Below are 14826 nucleotides of genomic sequence, written 5' to 3' on the forward strand. Positions count from 1 at the left end.
AACTATTACATCGTAAATCCCCGAAAAAAGTCATAGCGAAATGAGACACGTACACTCGATCCCCCGTTCGATTTAAAAAAAGGTACTGAGAGAAAAAAGGTACCCTGGCTAAAAATAGGCTATAGAGAAATAATATAATATCAATAGCAATTTAATTGATTTTTAATTATAGGCAATTTTATTACAGATATGATATACAAATTACTATAATGAACAAAATTAAATGTAAAAATTATTTCTCTACCCTTTTTTTCCTAGTCTGTTTTATGCCAGGACACAGTCCGTGAGTCTATTTTATGTCAGGACACAGCACAATAAGCTTGAAAGGGAGGTGTTAATAACGGAATTTGATAAAGGAATAAGGAAAATATCGCATGGATAGGAAAAAACAACAGGCTAGAGAAATAATACATAAGATAAAGTATAATTGCGATAACGATAACCAAGGCCAATAGCTGTCGCCTAATTTAAATAGCTCAGGGAATTTTGAACCTAAATACGCCACTGAACACTGTATAATCAATTCTGAGTAAACAAAATAAAAAATTCAAACTCTTTCTAATACTAAATATACCACTAGTTCGAGTTACATCTAGGCATATAACTATCACGAGTAAGACAGAGAACATGCGTCAATGTTATATGAAATTGCAAAAACTTGTATCGTGGCTTCGATATCTTTTACGCTAAATAACAGTTCTTCTGTTGTATGCCTGCAGAGAGTGTGGGTCAACACATGTATATAATACCTTTCACTTAGATCCATAGCTTAACGCATGTATTCTGTCATTCTCGTGATATTTATATGCCTAGATGTCAATCGAACTAGTGGTATATATTTAAAAAGATTTGAATTTGTAATTTGAATATATATGTCTGTTTTTCTTTTTTTTTGGATTATTATTATTATTATTATTAAAAACTTCAAGACCCAAGTTTCTTTGTCTAACTTTTTAATTGTTAGCTTGATAAATTCGCCTATTTAATTTACTTTTCTTTTTAATTTAAAGATTTAAATATTTATTATCCTTTGACCTCATATAATTATTTCATTTTAATTATACCTACTGAGTGGTTATTTGCAAACTCCTGAGTGTCCATTAGATTTTCTTGAGATGGGGCGTTCTCAAACTTATGAATAACCTTTTACCTAAATTGGAGCTGTAAGATTAATGAATGTATACCGTGAAAAATATTTGTCCGACAGAAATTACGCGAGCATGTTTACAAATGATGGATATCGGCAGGCATAGATCTAGAAATTTCCCACACGCAGGCAGTTACAAAAATTACCGACTTTCGAAATAAAAATTTATCAGTGATGACCTTTTTCTTAGTCGCTGTGAATCAAACCATAACTTCGCAAATCGTCAAGAAAATGTGAAATAGGGGGCGGACTTACATTTATTATGAGGAAAAAATAGAAAATAGACCAAAAGGATATAAAAAAATAGACCAGAAAAAATGGACTCGGAAAAAATAGACCGAAATAATTTCTTTAATAGTGTCCCATTTTTGAACGCAACCTACCTAACTCGTATTTGCAACAATACTCCGGGTCTAAAAATTTTGGTCTATTTTTCTCGATTAACGAATGTGAAACATTATATTTTTTAAACCACAATAATCATTTGTCCGTTGAGGGAAATAATTTTTTGGTTATTTTGATATGATATTGGAGGAAATTGATAACTACCCAGGGTTTAGATATATATACATGAAGTCGTACATTTGGTGGTGAAGTAAGATCAAGAAAATGAAATTATTCAAACTAATTAACGAATGCTTTTTTTACTTGAATACATTTAATAATTTTTAGCCTCCCTGAAAACAGAAGCGAGAAACACCTTAATATCTCACCATCTTACGGACATATTAGGCTTTGATTATTCGTTGGGTGCAGAACCTATTTTTTCAAATATTTAATAATATTCTTTATTTAATTGTACTATGAGTTTCTACACAATTTTATCATTTATGTACTAACATTGCCTATACTTTTAAATAAATGAGACTTTTATCTGTTTGAGAAAGTAAATTTTTACGTCTTGCACTACCTCTTTTCAGCTTTGCACGCAATAAAAAATGCTTCTAGGTGGTTGTACTTACATTGGCCACCCTGTAAATATTAATTACCATTCAAATAATGAAAAAAATAAAATTATTGCATTATCATTATCAATGAAACAAAACAAAAAAAATTAATTGGAATAATAATTGTGTTGAACTATTTGTGTGGCAAATTACGTTCTAATTGTAATTAATTTTTTCGTAATAAAAATTTAATATGTTACATTTGAAACCAGTTATAATTTTAATATGTGTTTTCTCCATTATTTTATCAACAATTGCACAAGAAGATGTTGTTGTAAAGAATGGTGACTGTCCGCCACCAACACAAGTTGGAATTTGTCGTCGAACGTGTTTTAATGATTCACATTGTGCGGGTATTGGAAAATGTTGCCCTACATCGTGTGGTGGATCAATTTGTACACGACCAGTAACACGGCGTGCGAAGAAAGGTAATTTTATAAAGTTTGTTCAGTAAACATACCTGCAATTTTGTGTGCCAATCGGGTTGGGATTGCATTATAATCTTATTCAAAATGGATAAGGTAATAAAATTTTTGCCTAACTATTTCGTTCAATAAAACCGAAGTTTTAATCGGTTTAGTGTAGAAGTCATATAAGTTCAGCCTGGATTAGTGAGATTTTTTCAGGTCACTTTACCTTCATGATATCTATATAGCAGACCTATTTATAGTTCCTTTTGGAACTGATAATAGAATATTAGCGATACCAAAAAAAAAAAAAAAACAAACTTTACCTTCATAACATGTCAAACGCGAATTTTAGCTAGAAATATTATTTTAAATGATTTAGTACGAATACGTCGTATTTGATTAGCATGTTTTGGAAAGTAGTCAAGCTTTTTACTTAAAATTTAGAAATAAATTTTGGCGTCAAGATATTATGATGTGCACAAACCATCGGCACTGCATATTTTGAAGTTTTTTGGCTCTCGTGGATCCATAAACTATGTAACTCCGTGGAGGGGGAGAGCAAAAATTGCAAATTATCGTGTACAAAAATTTTAACACGAGATACTCAAACACATACTTAAAAATATATTTAAACAAAATTGCGTAGGAGCATTGGGGATAGCTTTAAACGTAATGATATACATTTTTTGATTGCGCTCTTCTAAATGACTTTAAACAAGTGAAAACAAACAATTGACTGGGTTAATTGTTGAAATACCATGTATAGACAGTGTTGATTACGCAAGCGTTTTTTTTTTACATTATGTAAATAAATAAAGATAGCCACTCTTAGGTAGCCACAAATACATACGTTTCACACACATATAATTGATATTCCCATATAACACAAACTATATAATTTTTGCCCTCACGGGTAAACAGTGATGTTTACGAAAAAATGTTCCAAAACAAAAGTTGTTTATTTTTTTATAAGGAATATTTTTCACATTTAAACTTGTGTTCTATCTCTAACTGTTTACTAGATGAGTCCTACTGATCGAAGACACAATTTACCTATATGTTGCTTGCTTGCTATAAAAATTTCAGCTTGCTATCTCTTCTTGTTTTTGAGTTATCGTGATCACAGACTAACAGACGGACAGACAGACAGATAGACAGATAGGCAGAAGGACAAAAGCAAATGGACCAATTAGGTGATTTTATGAACACCTATACCAAAATTTGGTTCGTAGCATCAATATTTTAAATTTAAAGCGTTACAAACATGGGATTAAAAAGACAACAAATAAAATGTATTAAAACTAATTTCGATTTTTTATACAGAAAAAGCGGGTGTATGTCCTGAGAATCCTACTGGCCGTTGGGTGTGTACGAGTACATGTGAAGCAGATTCTGATTGTAAAGGACGCCTCAAATGTTGTACAAATCGTTGTGGAGCTCTTGCGTGCCAAAAACCTGAAGAGGAAGTTACAGAATATTAATTATATAAAAACATATAATTCCAATAAAAATTTTAAAATAATTATTTATGTATATAGTTGAATAAATACTAATAAGTTTTAACATATTTAAAAAATCAATCAAAATCGGAATTGTCAATTTTTCATTGGTAAAATTTAGCCTTATAGTTCAGGCTCCCTATTAGGAAAAACTTTTTGAAAAAGGCGTTTTTTTTGGATTTTTGGGATAACTAATGATTTTCGCGATAACATTAAATAGGAAAGTTGAAGATAATTCAAAAATACGTATCAGCGAAAAAATAGTTTTCCCAAAAAACCGCCTTCTTTAAAATTATAAAAAAAAACCCGCCAAAAAAGATCGTTCGGAAAATTTTTGTGCAACTTTTTTAGATTTTTGTTTTTGTTAACATTTCAAACCCATCCTCCATGGTCACGAAGTGAGTAGGTACCTCAAAAAAGTTTTTTGAGGTACCTGAACTATAGTTCAAGTATTGACTCGGATAATATACCTGTCAATACAAATTATAATTTTGAATTTTGTTTTTTGTTTCGAAGAACTAAAAAACGAGTTTAAGGTCAATTCACCAAGATGTGTATGTGTTTTTTTTTATTTATGTAAATAAACCTTGAGTAAAATATAAATATAAAAAATTTAATTTACATATTCATAATTACAAAATTAAAATCTATGGTGTGAACGCCACATAACTCCTATACACACCGTACACACCTATCTAGCTATCCACACTAAATTTTCTTCAAAATAACGACAAATATTGATCTTTAATGATTAATCATCACCTACGTAGGTACATTTTGAAAAACGCAGTACTTATGGCTATCAGCACTTTTAGAAGGTATTTCTTAGCAGTTGTCATTGGATATCTGAATGCTACTCCAGCGACTGAGCTTACATGAATTGTTTACTAGAATATTGATGATTATTGTTAATCTTAATAGAAATAAATAGGACCACTACGGGATACGGGTCTAGACGCCATGTACCACTATGACAAAAAAAAATTTTTTCCCCGAGTATATATTATACTATAATGTACATTTTTTAGGGCTCGGGGTATAGATATACATACAATGTGAACTTCGTATTCATACTTCTCGAAAAAATTATTGAATGAATTTCGAAACTGAAATTGACTTTCATAGTTAATGATAACATAGGTATTTGTTTCATTCACACCTTGGAGAATAGGTATTGTTGAACAGGCAATGGTAAACGTAAAATCAGCAGACCGTAAAATTCAGAAGGTTTACCTTAGAAATAAGGAACAAATTTGTTCAATTTTCAATCATCACAGGGTATACAGTAACTTGTCTAATTAAATCACAACGTATATAGGCTACATTAAAGTACTGGGAAAGGACTTTAAAAACTTGACTTTTACGCTTGAAAGCTATTTCAAAAAGTGGAAAATCAAAATTAATCCCAGGAAGAGTCAGTCCGTATTGTTCACAAAGAAAAATAAATTTGTTTCTTATCCACTTGAATTGAACATGTTTAACACTGAAATCCAACAGACTCAAAGGAAACGCATCCGCTGCTGGGTTGTACCTACTACTCAACACTAGAAGTAGGTTAGACGAACGCCTGAAACATAGACTTTTCAAGGCATGCATCCAGCCCGTATTCACGTACCCTGTCCCAATTTGGTCGAACGTTGCACCTTCGCAGCTTGCGAAAATGCAAAAAAATTTCAAAATCTTTGTCTTCAGATGATTTCGAAAGTCCCCCTACGATATTCGGCTGAAGCTATCCACCGAGAAACTGGACACCCAACCATCCGAACCTTCATCCAAATTTTCCTCTCATCTCGCGAAAATCCTTTCTCGTGTGTCAATTTGACCCACGTATGTTGCTTTTCAGGAAAAGATAACGCATGGCACACGATGTCGATTGCAACTGATTCAGTGTAATCTTAATGGTAGGTATATACCTTCTTTAATTTCATTTATTTATTTATTTAATGCGTAGTTGTAAGGATGGCTTATCCATCCAAAGTAGGTTAAGTCATGATTTCAATGGTTTTTATTAAATTTTCTATGTAAGGACGATGTAAAATGTTTATAAATCTCGATGTATTTTATAATAAACGATGTATTATAGGTAAAGTCTAGGCTAGGAACTATACATTTAAAATGTTTTGTAATATATATATTATTGATGATAAACAAACTAATTTTGAACTTGAACCTATTAGATAGCAATTCGGAGTTTATTTGTCGTTAAAAGCCTATGGCTCATAATCTCTTAGCTTAATAACCTTTTTATTATATTTACAAGGATGTGTTTTGTTTTTGTATATAGGTGTAAAAACAATGTATCTTTCCTCATCCAATAAATAATAATAAATCGTGTCATATTATTCATCCATATATCATTATATCTGCTGAATACTTTAATTCTGTAATTTAACTGCTGAATACTTTAATTCTGCATTTAAAGGTCATATCAAAGGTTTGTTTATTGTCCAATTAAAATGATTATTAGGTCAGTTTAAGCTGATAATACTGACATTGTGATTTAAAAAAATTTTGCAATAAGAAAAGAAGATTTGTGATAATATGGGGAACTTTATGTTTTTTCAGAAAAAGTGTAGTTAAACTTATTAAAACGAAGGTATATTCAATAGTTAAATACATTTACATTTAACATGCCAATCAAATTTTCGACGTAAAGATAGGCGTGGTTTCGAAGAATAATGAATTTAAATAATATAATAAGGAAAATCTTTTTAACAAACTTGTATACAGGTCGTGACTTGAATGTTTGCAAAAAATCTAATACACATACAGTCTGTATAGTCTAATAAAATTAGCTTATTGTAAAAAAAATGGCACTGCTATAATTTTCAATGGAAAATTTGCATCTATATTCATACAAATTATTTTTGAAAACAGACGACTCGTTTAATTTAATCCGTTATGCCCCAGAAGTTTAGAATGATACGTTTTACAAAATATTTCTGAATACTTTCCTGTTTAACAATTTACTATCGAATACCGCTGGCGGACGCATTAATAACTTAAAGCCCGAGCTTTATATATTTGAAAGTACAAAATCTTGCACTTGATAAATTGCCTTATAATGTTTACTTCTTGAACTTAAAGTACGCCTAACCTATCGTTTCGTTAGTACTGACAATACCCAGGTTACATTCAAGCTCACGGTTCTTTGAAGTTGGTAGGCTTCATAATTGTTGGAAGGTTTCATAATGATTTTTTTACTTTATTTTTTCTGATGGGTATTTTGAGGCGTAATCATTTTGATTCAGACGACATATTTAGAAGATTTTTATTCGTTTTGCCTAAAATTACTTTGCCGTATATGTTATTTGGCGTTGATTTTTTCCTGAGTATTTATTCACAATGAAAATGAAAATTTTTAATTATATTACTAGTACTTGCAGGTGGTTTATTAATTTAAAATATAAAACACGTATTATACCTAATAAAACAAGAAAAAGACCTTATCCTAAGATTTCGTACTACAGGTCTAAATTTTAGTGAGACTTGATGGAATGTGTTGCTTAGGGTGCGTTTAGAAAAATATCTGATGATAACGCTGGCGTTCTCTGCACTCTAGGGGACAAATTTAATTTATTCGATCCTTTTTTCCGAAAATCTAACAGATTGGATACGTATCCGAAATGATGCTCGAAATTTGTGACAATGGTATTCTCCGAAGAGAACTTTAAGGTCTTAGTTCATATGAGCTTTTTGTAATGTTTTAATGCAAAAAATGGGGTGTTATAAGTTTGACCGCTATGTGTGCTTGTCTGTTTGCCTGTATGTGGCATCGTAGTGACTAAACGGAGGAACCTATTTCGATTTTATTTGTTTCGTTTGAAAGGTAATTTAATGGAGAGTGTCTTTTGCTATGTTTTACGTGCGAATGAAAGGAAAATATTGATAAGATATGCTTTTATGATAACCATCAAATCATTAAAAAAAGTTCATATGAACATGAGCCAGAAAATATCAGTTTCGGACTCAGCTGCAACTCTCATAAATTTCGGTCATGCTTTCGGATTTGGTCCCGAATCTGTTAGGTTTCCGAAAAAATGTTTCGAATTGATGTTTTCTTGAGAAGCAACTTTTCTTCAAATTTTTTACAATGTGCAAAATCACGCTAGCTTCAACGTTTTTCTGAACTTTTTTTATTTAACACATTTTTTCAAGTCCTAGCGGCTTTTATTTAACGCAAAATTTCCCCGTTGGAACCTTTAGGCGGCGTCATCTCAACACCGTTATCTTCAGACAATTTTATACACACCTCAAAGAACACAATCCATTAAGTTTCAAAAAAAAAAAAGATTTGTTATAAAAATCCTAGCGGTTTTGCTACTTTGTTCGCTGGGCTAATATTAAGGAGATAAAGAAAAAGAAAATGTTTTGGAATCTAAAATTTGATTACATCATTTCAAGAAGTGTTGTAAAAACATTGTAATTATAAAATATTAAATTTAGCCAAAGGCGTAAATGACGTTATCCTCTGTTAATTAATAAAACGGCTAGTATTTTACAAATAATTTGTTAGTAAACATTTATAAGTGGTATAGCCGCGACCGGTATTTAAAACAGTTTTTACATCCTTGCATCAACTTTAACAATGGGTAAGTTAATTAGTTATTTAAACCATAATTTTATTCTTTTTAAAAAATTTTATTTTTTTTGTAGCAAATTATTTATTAATTGTTGTCTTAACAACAATTCTTATTGTAAGCATTTATGCACAATGTCCTCCATCCAGTCAAATGTTAAATTGTAGTCCAACGTGTATTGCTGATTCAGAATGTTCACCAGGACAAAAATGTTGTCCAAATATTTGTAATGCAAAATCTTGTTCTCAACCAAGTATTAAAGATAAGAATTCAGGATATAAAGCTGGCTCATGTAAGTTTTACTCGATATTAATTTTATATTAAAATTCTCAAAATATTTCTCGGTTTTAGCTGGTGGAACTGGAAACTATTGTGGAAATACAAAATGTAATTCATTTGAAAAATGTGGATCAGATCCTTCAACAAAAAAACCAAAATGTGTCCGATCATAAAGTATTAATTTAATATAATTAGTTTTAAAATAAAATAGTTTATATTTGAAAATACTTTGTTTCATTATGGTTCTTTTTTGTTTTTTGTTTTTTTTTTTAAATAAAAAAATATTAGATGCGAACAAGTTTATAGGAAAGTGCCTACATACGACAAAATTGCCGTTGACAAGTTTACAAAGACTAAAAAAAATAAGACTAGAAAAAGTATACAAATAGTGAAAAAGAAGAAAAGTAGAAATGAATATTCAAAATATGGTCAAAGGGTCTCTATACGAAAAATAAAAATAAACAAGGCCTCCACCACTGAAATCCCTATCTACGGACTTTTTAACCACCACCCCCCCCCCATTCACCGTTCAAATTAACTCACGTAACTGAGTATTTTACGCGGTATCAAATCGGCGTGCATGATGATTTAACCGAAAACTAACTAAATAAATTGTAGATACCATATGCACAGTTGATTAGCATTAACACCTTTTCTAATCGTTTTTTTTTATTGCTGGCAAAACAAACTCTAATGCCATGTCGCTTTTAAATATTCAGCTCCTGTGAGTTTCTAACAAAATTACAAAAGATTAGCGCCTCAAGACTATGACTCAGCTTGCCCTATAGTAAAACCACTTCTCTAATTTGATCAATTTTCGAAATTTGGATATGGAAATGATCTTGCCTGTCATAAAATTATAAAATAGCGGTCACTATTTCTGTGAATTTGGCTACCTCATACATAATCTATCTCTTACTAACTACAGAAAAAAGGTATAGTAGATGCTAAATTAACAGAATACACGCGGACACTTTTTTAAAATGCTCATTAAATCGCTCATTTTTGCAATAGGTTTAATAAAGGTATAGAGAGGAGGCTTTTTCTTTAGAGATAAATAACACATTACTCTCTGCATGTACTCAAACTACTCTAATCGAAAATCTACTCTGAATTGACTGGAATGGAACAGAAAATAAATAGCCCTCTTTTTTTGCTTGGTTAAACAAATATAAATAGGAGAATTTTTTAAATCTTCTTTTTAGACACCTTTTATTAAAATTTGATTTTTATCATTCTTCTAGTCTGTAATTCTGTATTTTTGTTGTGAAATGAGTGAATAATGAGTGTTTACACAAAAGCTATGTCACTAACGTAATATACATTGCCTATAGCTTTACAATAAATGAGATTCGTGAATTCTTAGTTAAAAAGGAATTTTTTTTTAAAATTCTTATCCAATTAATTTTTTCTTCAGTGTCTTTCAATAAAAAGTATTTTTAATAGCGATTTTAAACAAATTTGATTTATTAATTTAATGACTTATAGCTCTTTCGAAGAATAATAAATATTATAAGCTACCCTCTGTGAAAATTGTTATTCTGTTCTATCAGCTCATATTACGATATTTCTATGTACTTAGTTGGTAATCCCAAATATTTGTAAATCCCAAATAAAAAAGAGGAAAATAAAATACTTTGGTATTTAAATTGATTACATTATTCCAAGAAAGTAAAAAAACATTGCAATTGTGGTAGAGTCGATCATAGTTAGCTCTCCCTGATAATACTGTATTATTAAATAAGTTTACAAAAGATGGAAGTTTCGCCAAACTTTTGGCCATTTTGAGTTGTATAAAATCGTTTGCTTATTTTAATAGGCACTATAAATCTGAAAAAATTAACAATAAGCATGAGCGATGTAAGGTACACCGAAACAGATATTTTGCTATAAGGAAAATGTTTCCGAAAATATCCGGCTTCGGAACTACATGCATCAAAACATCTCATCGGTTTCGCATCGAATATTTATTGGTTTATGATAGTTTATGAGAAACTTTTTTGTTAATTAGGGTTAGTTTTTCTCTGTCTTTAACAGTTTGTTAGACTTAGAACAAAATTGTTCGAAAACTGTTAACAACCGTACAAAACTTTAAATAAGAAAAAAAGTTTCTCATAAACTAAACAACAACTTTTTCGAATTCAACATATTCGGAACAATTTCGAAACGGTATGAAAAGTTTTTGGCGCTTTTAGTTTGAGAGATGAACGTTTTCGAATACATGTTTCTAATTCCAAAATGCTATGTTTCGTTATGCCCTACTGAATCCTTTATTATTGGCCATTTTTATTAATATATCCTCTTTATATGAACGGTAATGCTGAAATTCAACGTTAGTGCATATGTGAACGTTAGTGAATCGCTAAGGAAGGGTTAAGTACACTCTCTTATTGTTACAAAATATTAAATTTAGCCGAAGGCGTTTATGACGTTCTTGCCTGATAAATCATAAAGTGAATAGCATTTTATAAATCATCTAGATCTGTTATTAATCATTATTAGAAGTTGTATAACGGCAACCGGTAAATATATAAGTACATATATTCTACCATCTTTGAAACGATTTACAATAATTAAAACATGGGTAAGTTTAATAAACTTATTTTATCATAGACTATTTTAAATTAATGAATTTGTTTTAATTTATTATAGCAAATTATTTATTAATTGTTGTTTTAACAACAATGCTTATTGTAAATATTTATGCACAATGTCCTCCATCCAATCAAATGTTAAATTGTAGTCCAAAGTGTATTGCTGATTCAGAATGTTCACCAGGCCAAAAATGTTGTCCAAATATTTGTAATACAAAATCTTGTTCTCAACCAAGTATTAGAGATAGGAATCCAGGATATAAAACAAGAATATGTGAGTTTTACTTAGTGTATGTTTTATAAAGAGGAGACCTGTTGCTATATTGTTGTTCATTTTAGCTGGTGGAACTGGAACCTATTGTGGAAACACTAAATGTAATTCCTTTGAAAAATGTGGAGAAGATCCAATAACAAGAAAACCAAAATGTGTCCGTGCATAACGTGAATTGATTGATAATTTTGATTAATTTTAAAATAAAAAGTTTACATTTAAAGTTATCCGTTTTCAATTTAATGTGGGTATGATTATTAGTTTTTTCGCACTGTATTCGATGTGAATCGACAAACTGGCGAATTGAACGCCAATTTTCGCCAAAGTACGTGTAATGGCTATTTTAGCGTATGTTTATTGCGAATAGTTTGACGTTATAATTCACCAATTTGATAATACTCATTGAATACATCTTATTATTTGCAAAATATTAATATGTGGGGCAAAGTGTTGTACCTTAGACTGACCTTCATTTTTTTGAAAGATATTCCCTTCTCTTTATATTCTACTAAGACATTAACTTGATGAGACAAAAACTGCTTGCTAGGTAAGTTAAAAACCGAGAGAATTATTGTATACAGTGTGGGTCATTTTAATCTATAATGGCTGATAGTTCGTTTTGTAGTAAACCAAACAAGAAATAACTTAAGCAAAAGTAACACAGTTTGATGGGGGACATCATGTTCATCATTCTTCGGGTTTCTTTAATGGCCAATTTAAATCCTAAACGGTAAGAGATAGAATAATACTTTAAGTTAGAAAGTTGATCTTCACAAAAAAAAATTAACATTTTTCATCCACACAATTTTTTTCGAAAAACGTCAGCTTTCGTATTGCGGTGTTAACAATTAACCCGACAATATAAATAATCCGTCGTTATAAATAACCCGATCATATATTCATTCAACGGTTCACACACATACAGTACTATATCCTAAAAACAAATGTAATTTTGAAATAATATAGCATTATCTAGAATTCTAGACAATTCTAAAAAGAAATAAACAATATCGTTTTATATTACTTAAACAAAGATAGAAAACATATACAAGTAAAATATATCCAATAGAACATATGTGACAGTTCTAGAATTTGCTAGACTGTACGGAAGCAATTGATTGTAACTATATAAACAGAAAACAGCGCACAATGTGCGATACGGTCGAAATACAATACAGACTCTTCAAGTTAACTACAGAAGTTTTATCATCTATCAGAATGACATTAAAATAAAAGTATGTAACTATATTGTATTTGTATGTAGGAAAAAAACTTCAAAAATTCGTACAAGTATTTGAGTATGTACAGTTTATTTTTTCATTACACAAATTTGATTACGTTAAGCCCGCTACAGTAGAAAATACGACTTAAAAATATGTCATTATTGTATTTAATCGAAAGAATAGCTGAAAACACTTTTGTTTTCAAATAAAATTAAAAATGTTTGTATATAAGATTAAAAAATTTCTCTTAGGTACTGTTTATCATTAATTTACGAATTGATTATTGTTTTCTTTATCGGTTAGCTAGCAATTACGCGATTAATCAATCTAGATTTAAGAGTGTTAGGTTTTTATTTAAATTCGCTAGAATTTTTAGAAAATCGAGGCAATACAGGGTCCCTTCTTCTATGGATGTAACCACGTTTACGTGTTAACTAAAAGAGTGGAGAATATACAAATTTGTTCATTTGGTTTAAATGTTTCAATTATTCTCAAAACTATCAAATTTAACGCCTATTTTTCGCTTATATTGAAGAATTGATTTTGTAAAAATTTTTCCTTGTATTTGATTTCACGGGGACTAAAATATATTTCGCATAGGGTTGCCAATTGTATCAATTGTTGTTATCCACGTATGCATTATTTGTGCAGTTTAGAAATATCTAGATAGAGTAGTAAAAAAAATACACTCAGAGAGTCAGAGTATAAAGAAAGACTACTTCTAAAGAAAAAATCACCATTCACCGAACAAAGATAACTTTCTTATTAGTATTACATACATAGATAAAATAATAGATAGTAATTACATATTTTATCAGGGTAAACAGAATCTGTATAGACGAATCATTTTAGCATTTCAAAGAGAATTATTTTGTACCTCGACTGATAGGGGCTATTTTTTTTAAATGTTCAGGAAGATTCATTTATCAAAATCTAATCTAGATTAGATTAGAATTGTAAACACGATGGTTTGTAATTTCTATAAACGCTCAATTCCTAACTCGTCAATAAATTTAGAATTGGGTGTTACGTCCATCGAGCATGCATGCTTACAAAAATCTCTCTGCTATTATGTGCGTGTTATCAATAGCGAAAAGAACCAACAAAATTTGTGCATAAAGGGGAAGTGGGCTGAAAAATATGCTATCAGACTGGCGGAATTTGGTATTTGTGATCCTGACGGGGCCAATAAACAAATTATTAAAACTACAATTATGGAAAAGTCTGTACTTTAGGTAGACCTTCCTGAGCATTTAAAAAAATATTGGCTGCGTAGGTCGAGACACAATAAAATTCTTCATTTTACACTTTTTTCGTCTAAAAACATTCGTCTAATAGGTCAGTTTCCAAATACATCACACTGCATATCACAATTTGTCTTTGTCATTCTTGTGTTAAATAGGAATGACAAAGACAAACCGTGTGGGTTGCTTGTATTTACTAATTATAGAAACAGATAAAACGGAAGTTTGAAGTAAAGTATCTATCTTTGAATACAAAAATTTTTATCTTACTAACATTTCTTTTTAAACATTTTTCTAGAAAAAACCATTAAAAAATTTTGAAAATTATAAAAGTTCCATGTTTTAAACAACAATATGTAGGATAAATGGAAAAATGGAAAAAAGAGGATTCATTTATACCTATTATAATTTTCCTCCGCTATGCATTTTTTTTAAACTATTTGGCAACCCTTATAGTAGTTATGCTCATGCAGTGATGGATTACCGCCTAGGCCCGTGAGGCCCGGGCCTAGGGCGGCACAATTTGGGGGGCGGCAAATTTTTCAGAATGTCAAAATTTTAAATCTGATATAATGTAACGACAATACATTTTAAGGATCTATTCGAATTTTTTTTATATAAATTTACAAATA

General features: G+C 30.2%; 2 protein-coding genes across 2 annotated transcripts; both read left to right on the forward strand.

The window, feature by feature from the left end:
* Nucleotides 1-2205: 2205 nt before the first annotated feature.
* Nucleotides 2206-4017, forward strand: LOC123302634 (waprin-Phi1-like). Its single transcript, XM_044885669.1, has 2 exons — nucleotides 2206-2522; nucleotides 3828-4017. The coding sequence occupies exons 1-2, from the start codon at nucleotides 2288-2290 to the stop codon at nucleotides 3983-3985; spliced, it is 393 nt and encodes a 130-aa protein (XP_044741604.1). The 5' UTR covers nucleotides 2206-2287; the 3' UTR covers nucleotides 3986-4017.
* Nucleotides 4018-8440: 4423 nt separating this feature from the next.
* LOC123305107 (keratin-associated protein 9-1-like) lies at nucleotides 8441-11950 on the forward strand. Its single transcript, XM_044886727.1, has 4 exons — nucleotides 8441-8595; nucleotides 8660-8875; nucleotides 11515-11730; nucleotides 11796-11950. The coding sequence occupies exons 1-4, from the start codon at nucleotides 8592-8594 to the stop codon at nucleotides 11894-11896; spliced, it is 537 nt and encodes a 178-aa protein (XP_044742662.1). The 5' UTR covers nucleotides 8441-8591; the 3' UTR covers nucleotides 11897-11950.
* Nucleotides 11951-14826: the final 2876 nt, after the last annotated feature.

The sequence above is a fragment of the Chrysoperla carnea genome, chromosome 1 (genome assembly GCF_905475395.1).
Source record: "Chrysoperla carnea chromosome 1, inChrCarn1.1, whole genome shotgun sequence".
Lineage (NCBI taxonomy): Eukaryota > Metazoa > Arthropoda > Insecta > Neuroptera > Chrysopidae > Chrysoperla > Chrysoperla carnea.

Coding starts and splice junctions, on each gene's coding strand:
- LOC123302634 (XM_044885669.1), top strand. CDS start 2,288: ATGTTACATTTGAAACCAGTTATAATTTTAATATGTGTTTTCTCCATT. Junction 2,523..3,827: donor AACACGGCGTGCGAAGAAAG/GTAATTTTATAA, acceptor TTTTTTATACAG/AAAAAGCGGGTGTATGTCCT.
- LOC123305107 (XM_044886727.1), top strand. Junction 8,876..11,514: donor AGGATATAAAGCTGGCTCAT/GTAAGTTTTACT, acceptor AATTTATTATAG/CAAATTATTTATTAATTGTT. Junction 11,731..11,795: donor AGGATATAAAACAAGAATAT/GTGAGTTTTACT, acceptor TGTTCATTTTAG/CTGGTGGAACTGGAACCTAT.